The following is a 14,155-nucleotide window of genomic DNA, read 5'->3' as shown; positions in this document are numbered from 1 at the left end:
GCCGATTTTGCAGGTTTTCCTACTTACAAAACATGTAGAGGTCTGTAATTTTTATCATAGGTACACTTCAACTGTGAGAGACGGAATCTAAAACAAAAATCCAGAAAATCACATTGTATGATTTTTAAGTAATTAATTTGCATTTTATTGCATGACATAAGTATTTGATCACCTACCAACCAGTAAGAATTCCGGCTCTCACAGACCTGTTAGTTTTTCTTTAAGAAGCCCTCCTGTTCTCCACTCATTACCTGTATTAACTGCACCTGTTTGAACTCGTTACCTGTATAAAAGACACCTGTCCACACACTCAATCAAACAGATTCCAACCTCTCCACAATGGCCAAGACCAGAGAGCTGTGTAAGGACATCAGGGATAAAATTGTAGACCTGCACAAGGCTGGGATGGGCTACAGGACAATAGGCAAGCAGCTTGGTGAGAAGGCAACAACGTTGGCGCAATTATTAGAAAATGGAAGAAGTTCAAGATGACGGTCAATCACCCTCGGTCTGGGGCTCCATGCAAGATCTCACCTCGTGGGGCATCAATGATCATGAGGAAGGTGAGGGATCAGCCCAGAACTACACGGCAGGACCTGGTCAATGACCTGAAGAGAGCTGGGACCACAGTCTCAAAGAAAACCATTCGTAACACACTACGCCGTCATGGATTAAAATCCTGCAGCGCACGCAAGGTCCCCCTGCTCAAGCCAGCGCATGTCCAGGCCCGTCTGAAGTTTGCCAATGACCATCTGGATGATCCAGAGGAGGAATGGGAGAAGGTCATGTGGTCTGATGAGACAAAAATAGAGCTTTTTGGTCTAAACTCCACTCGCCATGTTTGGAGGAAGAAGAAGGATGAGTACAACCCCAAGAACACCATCCCAACTGTGAAGCATGGAGGTGGAAACATCATTCTTTGGGGATGCTTTTCTGCAAAGGGGACAGGACGACTGCACCGTATTGAGGGGAGGATGGATGGGGCCATGTATCGCGAGATCTTGACCAACAACCTCCTTCCCTCAGTAAGAGCATTGAAGATGGGTCGTGGCTGGGTCTTCCAGCATGACAACGACCCGAAACACACAGCCAGGGCAACTAAGGAGCGGCTCCGTAAGAAGCATCTCAAGGTCCCGGAGTGGCCTAGCCAGTCTCCAGACCTGAACCCAATAGAAAATCTTTGGAGGGAGCTGAAAGTCCGTATTGCCCAGCGACAGCCCCGAAACCTGAAGGATCTGGAGAAGGTCTGTATGGAGGAGTGGGCCAAAATCCCTGCTGCAGTGTGCAAACCTGGTCAAGACCTACAGGAAACGTATGATCTCTGTAATTGCAAACAAAGGTTTCTGTACCAAATATTAAGTTCTGCTTTTCTGATGTATCAAATACTTATGTCATGCAATTAAATGCAAATTAATTACTTAAAAATCATACAATGTGATTTTCTGGATTTTTGTTTTAGATTCTGTCTCTCACAGTTGAAGTGTACCTATGATAAAAATGACAGACCTCTACATGCTTTGTAAGTAGGAAAACCTGCAAAATCGGCAGTGTATCAAATACTTGTTCTCCCCACTGTATATAAAAACATTAAGGAAATATCACATTTACATAAGTATTCAGTCCCTTTACTCAGTACTTTGTTGAAGCACCTTTGGCCGCAATTACAGCCTTGAGTCTTCTTGGGTTTGACGCTACAAGCTTGGCACACCTGTATTTGGGGACTTTCTCCCATTCTTCTCTGCAGATCCTCTCAAGCTCTGTCAGGTTGGATGGGGAGCGTCGCTGCTCAGCTATTTACAGGTCTCTCCAGAGATGTTAGATCGGGTTCAAGTCCGGCCTCTGGCTGGGCCACTCAAGGACATTCAGAGACTTGTCCCGAAGCCACTCCGGCTTTGTTTTGGCTGTGTGCTTAGGGTCGTTGTCTTGTTGGAAGGCGAACCTTCGACCCAGTCTGAGGTCCTGAGCGCTCTGGAGCAGGTTTTCATCAAGGATCTCTCTGTACTTTGCTCCGTTCATCTTTCCCTCGATCCTGACTAATCTCCCAGTCCCTGCCGCTGAAAAACATCCCCACAGCATGATGCTGCCACCACCATGCTTCACTGTAGGGATGGTGCCAGGTTTCCTCCAGACGTGACGCTTGGCATTTAGGCCAAAAAGTTCAATCTTGGTTTCATCAGACCAGAGAATGTTGTTTCTCATGGTCTGAGAGTCCTTCAGGTGCCTTTATATGTACAGTATATGTTTATTTTTTTTGTCCATTTCAATTCACCCCAGAATGATTTCTTAGTGTGACTGTGTGGGTAAAATGTATACAAAATGTACCACTTTACTGCCCCTCCTGTATCTAATCTGTTAACGTCAATTTGCCTGGAATTCAACAAAAAATATTCTCCATAGGCCCTTATCATCAATCAATGTTTAGGCTGTCAACATAATTCTATAAATATACATTTAATTCATTTGCATTTCTAAACCATGTGATTGTATGAGAAACAGATTTTGTGTTTTGATGCTGCCTTTTATATTCACTGAAACTCCAAAAAGTGTTTTCGCAGTGCTCTACTAAAAACACCAATATTCAGGTTGAAGAACCACTTTGGGTGTTTCATGGTACTACATTACTGTTTTAAAACACATTCGGAGTATTAGTAATATGTCAGCCAGGTTACCCGTGATACAAGTCAGTATGCAACGTCCATCCATGTCTGAGGACGTCGGTGAATGGTGAATGCACAAATTGGTGAATGCACCAATTTGTAAGTCGCTCTGGATAAGAGCGTCTGCTAAATGACGTAAATGTGCCCTTGAGCAAGGCACTTAACCCTAATTGCTCCTGTAAGTCGCTCTGGATAAGAGCGTCTGCTAAATGACTAAAATGTAAATGTAAATGTCGGGAGATGATGTGGAAACTGGCCACTAGGGGCAACAGTGAGCGATGTTACCTTCAAGTAGGTTTGGGTTTTGCCAGGGCGTTGTGGACAGGGATGGCGTTCCAAAGGTTGCATGTTCAAAGCAAGTGATAAAGTTTTTATTTTTATTTTTTTGTTTAAAGCCTATCCCAAACCTTTTTTTAAATGTGATATTTATTTAACTAGGCAAGTCAGTTAAGAACAAATTCTTATTTACAATGACGGCCTACACCGGCCAAACCCAGACGACGCTGGGCCAATTGTGCGCCGCCCTATGGGACTCCCAATCACGGCCGGTTGTGATACAGTCTGGAATCGAACCAGGGGGTCTGTAGTGACGCCTCAAGCACTGAGATGCAGCGCCTTAGACCGCTGCACCACTCGGGAACCCACCTTAACCCTTACCTTAACTATTCTGAGTTAATGCCTAACCTTAAGAATTTGGAATTAATGCCTAAACTTAACCTTGAATGATACAGCAGGTAGCTTAGTGGTTAAGAGCGTTGTGCCAGTAACCGAAAGGTCGCTGGTTCTAATCCCCGAGCCGACTAGGTGAAAAATCTGTCGATGTGCCCTTGAGCAAGGCACTTAACCCTAATTGCTCCTGTAAGTCGCTCTGGATAAGAGCATCTGCTAAATGACTAATAATTAATTAATTAATACAGAGAAGTAACCAAACATTTTGACGTTTGAGAAACCTGGATGAACGTCTAAGTCTGACATGAGACTGTGAGAGCTAGTTGGATCATAGACATACAGTAGTATTGGATCAGTGTAGGAGGAATAGATGGTCTCCCTGACCTACCTTTCATAAGGATCTCCTCCTTGGGGACGCTCTGGAACAGCTTGTGGTACTGGGAGTTGTACTTGCTGACGGTCTGTAAGGGGGGGGAGACAGGGAGGAGACAGGCGGAGACAGGGATGAGACAGGGGGAGAAAGGGGGAGACAGGGATAAGATGGAGGAGACAGGGATGAGACAGGGGGAGACAGGGAGGAGACGGGTGGAGAAAGGGGGAGACAGGGGAGGTGGGTGAGGTTCCTTTCAGAAAATGTCCACTCACTGTTGTACTTCTCCCAAACAGAATCTTGTAATAAAGTTTATGTTATATGCATCAGAAAGTTTCAACAGCTTTGTTAAAATAAAATGATTCAGCTCCTGTTATTATTTTGGAAGTGCATAAAACCCACTCCATTCAATGAGGTTCCTGTTAGCACTGTGATCCTGCCCTGTTCTCTCCCTATAGGGGCTGGAGCATTGGAATAGGTCCAGCATGGGACCCTACAGGATCGCTCGCTCGCACGCACGCACGCCGAACTGCACGTGTGAAGGCCGTCAAAATCAAAGGCACTCTTTCGATATAAAGTTGTTTTTGACAAAAATTTAAATGAGTCAGTTTGTCACTTTCACCAGGTTGAAGTAATAACATGTTAAACTACTGAAGATATTGGCTCGGATCAAAAAAAATATCTAGGTTGTGCCTTTAGATTTTGATAAAATTAACAACTAAGGAAGATTTTTCACTTCTCTCATTGATTTCTCAAACACCAAACACCGGCCTGGTCTGCTTGGTCCGTTTCGCTAGCGTTTCCGGAAGACTTGCAACGTTGCCCCTCTGGGTTTAGAATCTGTGGCTAGACAGAGACAGTAACTCCTTCGCTGGAAACGTCTGTGGGTGATTTCCATGTGATAAATAGCCCCATGTGGTTTGTTTTCAGCCCTGAATGTGTGTATGTGTGTGTGTGTGTGTGTGTTCTGTGGACTGGTGAATGTACAGTAAATAACTTGGACTCAGTCCATTGATATGAGGAAATACCATGTCTTGGTTACGACCGCGTAAAGACAGTATTTCAGTGTGACATTTCAAGTACCACTTCATGCATCATTACTTTATGTTTCCCATCTATCACTCCAGTGTTTATACTAAATTGTAATTATTTTGCACTATGGCCTATTTATTGCCTTACCTCCATAACTTACTACATTTGCACACACTGTATATAGATTTTCTATTTTCTATTGTGTTATTGACTGTACGTTTTTGTTTATTCCATATGTAACTCTGTGTTGTTGTTGTTTTTAATCGCACTGCTTTGCTTTATCTTGGCCAGGTCGCAGTTCTCAACTGGCTTACCTGGTTAAATAAAGGTTAAATAAAATAAAATAAATAAAGTTCCCCATGGAACCGGCGTAACGTTCATGCATCATTACTACATGTTTCCCTGAGAACCGACGTAACATTCCAGTGGGTAGAAACACCATAACAAACAGTGGAATCTGGACACAGTAAAAACCACTCACCGAGCCCCTGTAGCATTTCTTGACATCTTCATACGTCAGGTCATCAATCAGTTGCAGCCTGTAGAGGAGAGACAGAGCAGAAACAGAGAGGAGAGACAGAAGAGAGACAGAGAGGAGAGACAGAGAGGAGAGACAGAGAGGAGAGACAGAGAGGAGAGACAGAGAGGAGAGACAGAGAGGAGAGACAGAGAGGAGAGACAGAGGAGAGACAGAGAGGAGAGACAGAGAGGAGAGACAGAGAGGAGAGACAGAGGAGAGACAGAGAGGAGAGACAGAGAGGAGAGACAGAGGAGAGACAGAGGAGAGACAGAGAGGAGAGACAGAGAGGAGAGACAGAGAGGAGAGACAGAGAGGAGAGACAGAGGAGAGACAGAGAGGAGAGACAGAGGAGAGACAGAGAGGAGAGACAGAGGAGAGACAGAGAGGAGAGACAGAGAGGAGAGACAGAGAGGAGAGACAGAGAGGAGAGACAGAGAGGAGAGACAGAGGAGAGACAGAGAGGAGAGACAGAGAGGAGAGACAGAGAGGAGAGACAGAGAGGAGAGACAGAGAGGATAGACAGAGAGGAGAGACAGAGAGGAGAGACAGAGAGGAGAGACAGAGGAGAGACAGAGAGGAGAGACAGAGAGGAGAGACAGAGAGGAGAGACAGAGAGGAGAGACAGAGGAGAGACAGAGAGGAGAGACAGAGAGGAGAGACAGAGAGGAGAGACAGAGAGGAGAGACAGAGAGGAGAGACAGAGAGGAGAGACAGAGGAGAGACAGAGAGGAGAGACAGAGAGGAGAGACAGAGAGGAGAGACAGAGGAGAGACAAAGAGGAGAGACAGAGAGGAGAGACAGAGAGGAGAGACAGAGGAGAGACAGAGGAGAGACAGAGAGGAGAGACAGAGAGGAGAGACAGGGAGGAGAGACAGAGAGGAGAGACAGAGGAGAGACAGAGAGGAGAGACAGAGAGGAGAGACAGAGGAGAAACACTATCAGTCTCTCCAGGTATTGAAATTCTCCTGTGGTTCTGGGGTTAGTTAGAGCATCAATTATCTTGTGGTTCTGGGGTTAGTTAGAGCATCAATTATCTTGTGGTTCTGGGGTTAGTTAGAGCATCAATTATCTTGTGGTTCTGGGGTTAGTTAGAGCATCAATTCTCCTGTGGTTCCAGTACAGGGGTATGCGGATGACGTTCAGATCTTATCAAAGACATGCTCTCTCACACAGATTACTTTTTGAAAGTGGAAGTGAAAGACAGTGTTCTATGACTGATAAAACCCCAACATTTACACTAATGAACAAACCAATCAGAGTTTACTCTTGTCATGAAACATATAGTTATCTTGGACATAAGTTTAATGTTGCTGGCGAGTGGGGGGAACAAGTTGAGGAGCTTGTACATGAGTAATCAACCAGGCTTGATATTATTGACATTTCCCCTCTGCCTGTGGTCATGAAGCTAGGGGCAGGAAGAGAGGTGGCCCTAGCAAAGATTCAACATCTGCTTGCAAACGTGCATATCCCACAGAAGGTTCTGAGGGAAATGAAAAACAAAACTGTTCAAGTGGTGAGAAAGTGGCTATACTTAAACACACACACCACACGTGACGTTGTCTTCTTCTGGCCAGGGGGAGGTGCTCATTTTGGAAGTGGGCTGCTCATTTGACGGCTACATGGAGCAGGCCTTTTCCTGTCTCTGTCCCGTCCTACCCTGTCCTGTCTCTGTCCTGTCCTAGCCTGTCCTGTATCTGTCCTGTCCTGTGCTGTCCTGTCTCTGTCCTACCCTGTCCTGTCTCTGTCCTGTCCTACCCTGTCCTGTCCTGTCCTGTTAGACACAGTGTCCAGTGTGTGCTCATGCATAGTGTTTTAAATGTATTCATACTGTCTACCTCAGACCCCAACCCAAGGACACTGTATCTGTGCAGTATATAGGTCCTCTAATACAGGACTAGTAAAGGCCCAGTGCACTACTTTGGTGATAAAAAAAAAAACTAAATGCATTTACATTTTACTCATTTAGCAGACGCTCTTATCCAGAGCTACTTACAGTTAGTGAGTGCATACATTTTCATACTGTGCCCCCGTGGGAAACGAACCCACAACCCTGGTGTTGCAAGCGCCATGTTCTACCAACTGAGCTCCAGAGTGTTTACCAGCATTTGTAACTTGAGTCGGATCATTATCTGTACAAAACAGTTCATCTGATAATACTTGTGGAATATAAAACAACTTGATTGATACGGTATATGTTTTCCAGTTTTTTTAAAATACTTTGCAAATGCAACTTATTTCTATGTGAAAAACTGAACTGGTCTCTTCATTCCTTTTTCCATTTTAGTAGACGCTCTTATCCAGAGCAACTTACAGTAGTGACCTACTTGTTGTGTGTTTCGTACTGGTCCCCAATGGGAATCGAACCCACAACACTAGCATTGCAAGCGCCATGCTCTACCAACTGAGCCAGATCATCACATCACATCATCACAAATTACTTGATGTCTCAATGTGCTCAATTACTGTATTGTGCATCATTTTTCTTCATGGTGATGGAAAGTCTACAGGTACAAACCTAGACTTTGACCAGCCTATGTACAATACAGTAATGTCCATTTACATTAAGTGGTTTGTAAGGATGGTCAATTAATACTGCACAAAAGTGTTTGTTTTCCAGGTTATTTGATCAAGAAAATATTTAATTTGATGTGGATATGTTGTGTCTTTGCCCATAACTTTGCACCTTTTGATGTAAATGTTTGAGGACAGGGTTTTGTTCCCTCTGGAAATCCATTAGAATGACAAGCACAGAGAAAGCGACAGGGTGTCACGCCCTGACCTGGAGAGACTGTTATGCTCTAAGTAGTTTAATCAACGATCGTGACACAGGGCAACAACTCTTACAATTCCAACTATTGAATCCTGCAAGATCCTGTTCTTAATTATACAACTACCTTTTTTGCCAAAGCTGAGATGCAGAAAAAAAAATGTGTTGCCCGCGCTACAGACATCTAAAGCCGTCCACTAATACTAGTAAAAGCCCAGTAACTAATTTTGTGATTTAAAAAAATAACAAAACAAATATATATTTTTTTAAATTCTGATTTTTCAGCGGGTGCACCCTCAGCACCCCTACTTCATGAGGCCTCAGAGTTTCCCACGCCAGTGAGCTCAGGACAGACACAGCTGTAGGCTATTTGTGCAAGGGATAAGAAGTAATCAGTTATTTTATGACGTTTCCACTGGATCAGAGCATTACATTTATCCCTTTAATGCCAAGGGGTTATCGAAAGGGAGAGAGCTGGAAATGTTGTTCAAATACTTTGAGGAACTATTGTCATTCTCAATTATTCTAAAAACTGACTTTGTTTACTTGCTGTTTGAGGTGAAGAAAAATTACTTTGAGAAGCTCCATTTACAGACCTATATTTGTGCACAGGCCAGGTTGTCACGATCCTTGAGAGACGGTTCAGACCAAGGTGCAGCGTGAAAAGCGTACATGTTTATTTAACTCCATAAACAAAACAAGAAACAACGTAAAGTGAAGTCCTCAGGCTATACACATACAAGCCTAACACGGAACAAGATCCCACAACTAAGGTAGGCAAACAGGCTACTTAAGTACGATCCCCAATCAGAGACAACGAGCGACAGCTGTCTCTGATTGGGAATCACACCCGGCCAAACATAGAAACACCACATCTAGATCCTAAACATAGAAATCCTAACATAGATCCTCACGCCCTAACCAAACCAACTAAAGACAACAGGCCTCTCAAGGCCAAGTTTAGCATAGGTTGTGAGTTCTGCAAAACACATGTCCACTCCGACTATGAGAACGGTAAATGACAGAAAATTAACACAAATTACCGTAACCAAATAAACATTGCAGATTAGAAATTATGGGGAATTAACAGTACATGTAGGCTACTACTGGTGATATTTGTAATGGGGAATTGATAGACACAGCAAACAATTAAGTTATGAAATAATGAATACCCACGAAATGGCGAGCGCCATTCTGGAGAGAGACATATGAATCTGAGCCATGATCCCCATATTCTCGGCCTCCTCAATGAATTACTCCACTGAGACAGGCACAAATCACACAGGTGTCTTGTGTGCCACGAAAACAAAATAATCTATTTGTGACTGCTCGACAAAATAAATCTAATGTTTTCAATACAGACCCCTTTTGTCATACAGTATTCCCTATAAGGGATCCAGACCTTATGAAAGGTGCACAGTATACCCTTAATCTGGTAATAAATCAAATCTAGTGATACATAACTTGACATTTCTGCCATCCATTGTGACATAGTGGGAGGATAACCAACCTTCCAATTAATGGCAATGCATTTCTTAGCCGCTATAAATGCTACTTGTATTTATTTCACCTTTATTTAACCAGGTAAGCCAGTTGAGAACAAGTTCTCATTTACAACTGCGACCTGGCCAAGATAAAGCAAAGCAGTGCGATAAAAACAACAACAACACAGAGTTACATATGGGGTAAACAAAACGTACAGTCAATAACACGATAGAAAATCTATAAACAGTGTGGGCAAATGTAGTAAGTTATGGAGGTAAGGCAATAAATAGGGCATAGTGCAAAATAATTACAATTTAGTATTAACACTGGAGTGATAGATGTGCAGAAGAAGATGTGCAAATAGAGATACTGGGGTGCAAATGAGCAAAATAAATAACAATATGGGGATGAGGTAGTTGGGTGGGCTAATTACAGTTGGGCTGTGTACAGGTGCAGTGATCGGTAAGCTGCTCTGACAACTGATGCTTAAAGTTAGTGAGGGAGATAAGAGTCTCCAGCTTCAGAGATTTTTGCAGTTCGTTCCAGTCATTGGCAGCAGAGAACTGGAAGGAATGGCGGCCAAAGGAGGTGTTGGCTTTGGGGATGACCAGTGAGATATACCTGCTGGAGCGCATACTACGGGTGGGTGTTGCTATGGTGACCAATGAGCTAAGATAAGGCGGGATTTGCCTAGAAGTGATTTATAGATGACCTGGAGCCAGTGGGTTTGGCGACGAATATGTAGTGATGGCCAGCCAACGAGAGTGTACAGGTCACAATGGTGGGTAGTATATGGGGCTTTGGTGACAAAATTGATGTTTCTCCTGATAACAGTCTCCAGTATCAACATTTCCGAGCAAACAAAAACAGGAAGAACGGAGAATCTGTAGACATGCTGAGATAAAAGAACAAACGTACTCTTTGCCAGAATTCAGCCAGCCTTCACACGACCATAACATATGCAAATATGTCCCCTTTTGTGTTTTACAACTCCAGCAGAGGAATTACATTTCTGAGTACATGATATTCAGTTTCACTGGCATATAGTACGTTCTATGGATGGTCTTAAACTGCAGTAATTGATGTCTGAGATTATATGAACATGACTGGGCATTCTAACATACAGTGGGGAAAAAAAGTATTTAGTCAGCCACCAATTGTGCAAGTTCTCCCACTTAAAAAGATGAGAGAGGCCTGTAATTTTCATCATAGGTACACGTCAACTATGACAGACAAATTGAAGAAAAAAAATCCAGAAAATCACATTGTAGGATTTTTAATGAATTTATTTGCAAATTATGGTGAAAAATAAGTATTTGGTCACCTACAAACAAGCAAGATTTCTGGCTCTCACACCTGTTACTTCTTCTTTAAGAGGCTCCTCTGTCCTCCACTCGTTACCTGTATTAATGGCACCTGTTTGAACTTGTTATCAGTATAAAAGACACCTGTCCACAACCTCAAACAGTCACACTCCAAACTCCACTATGGCCAAGACCAAAGAGCTGTCAAAGGACACAAGAAACAAAATTGTAGACCTGCACCAGGCTGGGAAGACTGAATCTGCAATAGGTAAGCAGCTTGGTTTGAAGAAATCAACTGTGGGAGCAATTATTAGGAAATGGAAGACATACAAGACCACTGATAATCTCCCTCGATCTGGGGCTCCACGCAAGATCTCACCCCGTGGGGTCAAAATGATCACAAGAACGGTGAGCAAAAATCCCAGAACCACACGGGGGGACCTAGTGAATGACCTGCAGAGAGCTGGGACCAAAGTAACAAAGCCTACCATCAGTAACACACTACGCCGCCAGGGACTCAAATCCTGCAGTGCGAGACGTGTCCCCCTGCTTAAGCCAGTACATGTCCAAGCCCGTCTGAAGTTTGCTAGAGTGCATTTGAATGATCCAGAAGAGGATTGGGAGAATGTCATATGGTCAGATGAAACCAAAATAGAACTTTTTGGTAAAACTCAACTCGTCGTGTTTGGAGGACAAAGAATGCTGAGTTGCATCCAAAGAACACCATACCTACTGTGAAGCATGGGGGTGGAAACATCATGCTTTGGGGCTGTTTTTCTGCAAAGGGACCAGGACGACTGATCCGTGTAAAGGAAAGAATGAATGGGGCCATGTATCGTGAGATTTTGAGTGAAAACCTCCTTCCATCAGCAAGGGCATTGAAGATTAAACGTGGCTGGGTCTTTCAGCATGACAATGATCCCAAACACACCGCCCGGGCAACGAAGGAGTGGCTTCGTAAGAAGCATTTCAAGGTCCTGGAGTGGCCTAGCCAGTGTCCAGATCTCAACCCCATAGAAAATCTTTGGAGGGAGTTGAAAGTCTGTGTTGCCCAGCAACAGCCCCAAAACATCACTGCTCTAGAGGAGATCTGCATGGAGGAATGGGCCAAAATACCAGCAACAGTGTGTGAAAACCTTGTGAAGACTTACAGAAAACGTTTGACCTGTGTCATTGCCAACAAAGGGTATATAACAAAGTATTGAGAAACTTTTGTTATTGACCAAATACTTATTTTCCACCATAATTTGCAAATAAATTCATTAAAAATCCTACAATGTGATTTTCTGGATATTTTTTCTGATTTTGTCTGTCATAGTTGACGTGTACCTATGATGAAAATTACAGGCCTCTCTCATCTTTTTAAGTGGGAGAACTTGCACAATTGGTGGCTGACTAAATACTTTTTTTCCCCACTGTATCTGTATCCATTCATCATCATCAATACTGATAGGTCTTCCTCACATTTTTGTTTTACATGTTTCGTGTCATCGGGAAAAGCCTCTATCAACACTTGATACAGTTTGGAAATCAACTTTAGAGGTTTGTCAGACTGCCATAAAATCGTTTCTGGCTTGTCCAGTGCTGCACAGAGAGAATAAAGTGTTGCATCGGAAAAAGTTCACCTCAGCTCCGTCACAGACTGGTCTTCCCTGGCTGCCTGACCCTGCTGAGACCCCTGTCACCATCTGATCCTCCTAAGATGAGGCATGACAAAGAATTACCTTGGTGTACATTTATACATTATATTATCCAAAATTATAATAAATGGTTCAATAATTGAAATGACCATTATTCCCAGATCCCTAACTTTAAACTTAAGCTGCTGTCCTGTAGCTACTGTAGGTCTACCCATCAACTCAAGATGGAACTTTGTATTCATTCACTGATTGTTATAATATACTGCTAAATTCACCTGAGCTTACGTTAGCTAGCTAGTTCATTCACTTCAGTCAGAACTTCAGTTGAGAGGGGATGAAACATTAGCTAACGTTACATGTCAGTTACACTACTAGCTCAGCACTGGGAATAAATACATTTTTTCTGTTAAGTCAAACAGCAGTTACCTTGCCAGCTACATCAGTCAAATAAAGAGTAGCCAGTTCCTGCTTTGCTTGCTTTTACAACTCGGAGAAAAAGCACAACACACACAGACAACAGCTGCCTCTGTTCGCACGCTCTGTGGTGTCCACGTGGTCCGAAATCCAGCCAGCTGAAACCGCAAACAGCCTACCCGACCGCTCTGAGGCGTCCGCATGGTCCCAAAGCACACCGTTGCCGCTTTTTGTATCACAGTGCAATGATAAAACTGGGGGGGGGGACAAAAATGACATTTCAGAATGTGAAGGGGTCAAGTCACCGCCGTCCCCAGTGAAAGTTGTGCCCCTGTTTAAAACTGTCAAATGTTCTCTTTGCTGCATGGCAAAATGTGTAGAATTGCAGGAAATTAGCTTTAATACAGCAACATTTTGTCTCTGCGTCCTCTAAAACGAACCATTGGCCATATCCACTACTACGCCCCCCCCATGCTAACTTTGCCACCACTGCTGAAAAAAACACTGTAAGCGTTAATTAATGAGTATTTCATTAGTTAGAAACATTAATATACGTGTATATTAATACAAAAAAGCATTTATAATTATTATAATCATTACAATTCATAAGCATTTAAACTTTCATAAGCATTTATTCATTAACGTTATTATGGAGAGTGACCAAAAGCCTCTATATTCGCTGGTCTCCTGAGGCAAACCAAAAGCCTCTATATTCGCTGGGCTCCTGAGGCAAACCAAAAGCCTCTATATTACCTGGTCTCCTGAGGCTAACCAAAAGCCTCTATATTACCTGGTCTCCTGAGGCTAACCACCGTTTAGTGCTAACGGAGAAGCTGACCTTCCTTTGCCAACCTAGGATCACAAGGCTAGATAGGTATGATGACATCACTGTGGGCCGTGCCAAGGTTGGTATGATGACACCACTGCGGGCCGTGCCAAGGTTGGTATGATGACACCACTGCGGGCCGTGCCAAGATTGCCAGACCTCCCTCCACTCCCTGCCTTCTGGGAAAAGAGAAGGCTGATCTGAACTGAATCAAGGACATGTTACATCAAGAGTATTAAACAGCTCCCATTCGCCACAGTCATCTGTAATGTATTCCGTCTGTGAGACACACTATATAATGTCTACACACTGAGTGTACAAAACATTAGGAACACCTTCCTAATATTGAGTTGCACCCCCCGTTTTGCCCTCAGAACGGCCTCAATTCGTCGGGGCATGGACTACAAGGTGTCGAAAGCTTTCCACAGGGATGCTGGCCCATGTTGACTCCAATGCTTCCCACAGTTGTGT

The 14,155-nt window shown here is 43.5% G+C and overlaps 1 protein-coding gene across 3 annotated transcripts in view; it reads right to left on the bottom strand.

The window, feature by feature from the left end:
* The window catches only part of LOC311148932 (GRAM domain-containing protein 2A-like), a 112,709-nt gene that overhangs the window by 39,546 nt on the left and 59,008 nt on the right, over nucleotides 1–14,155 (bottom strand). For all 3 annotated transcript variants that reach the window (XR_014614968.1, XM_084185966.1, XM_084185965.1), the window contains exons 3-4: nucleotides 5,210–5,267; nucleotides 3,715–3,787 (exon numbers count right to left, since the gene is read on the bottom strand). Coding sequence is in view for 2 of the 3 variants with exons in the window: in XM_084185966.1 (XP_084042092.1) it covers nucleotides 3,715–3,787; nucleotides 5,210–5,267 (131 nt within the window). In the remaining variant the exon portion in view is untranslated. The remainder of the gene's footprint in view (nucleotides 1–3,714; nucleotides 3,788–5,209; nucleotides 5,268–14,155) is intronic.

The sequence above is a fragment of the Coregonus lavaretus genome (assembly GCF_964263955.1).
Source record: "Coregonus lavaretus genome assembly, chromosome: 21".
Taxonomy (NCBI): Eukaryota; Metazoa; Chordata; class Actinopteri; order Salmoniformes; family Salmonidae; genus Coregonus; species Coregonus lavaretus.
The sequence above is the reverse complement of the archived record's forward strand: the minus strand, read 5'-3'. Positions and strand labels throughout refer to the sequence as shown.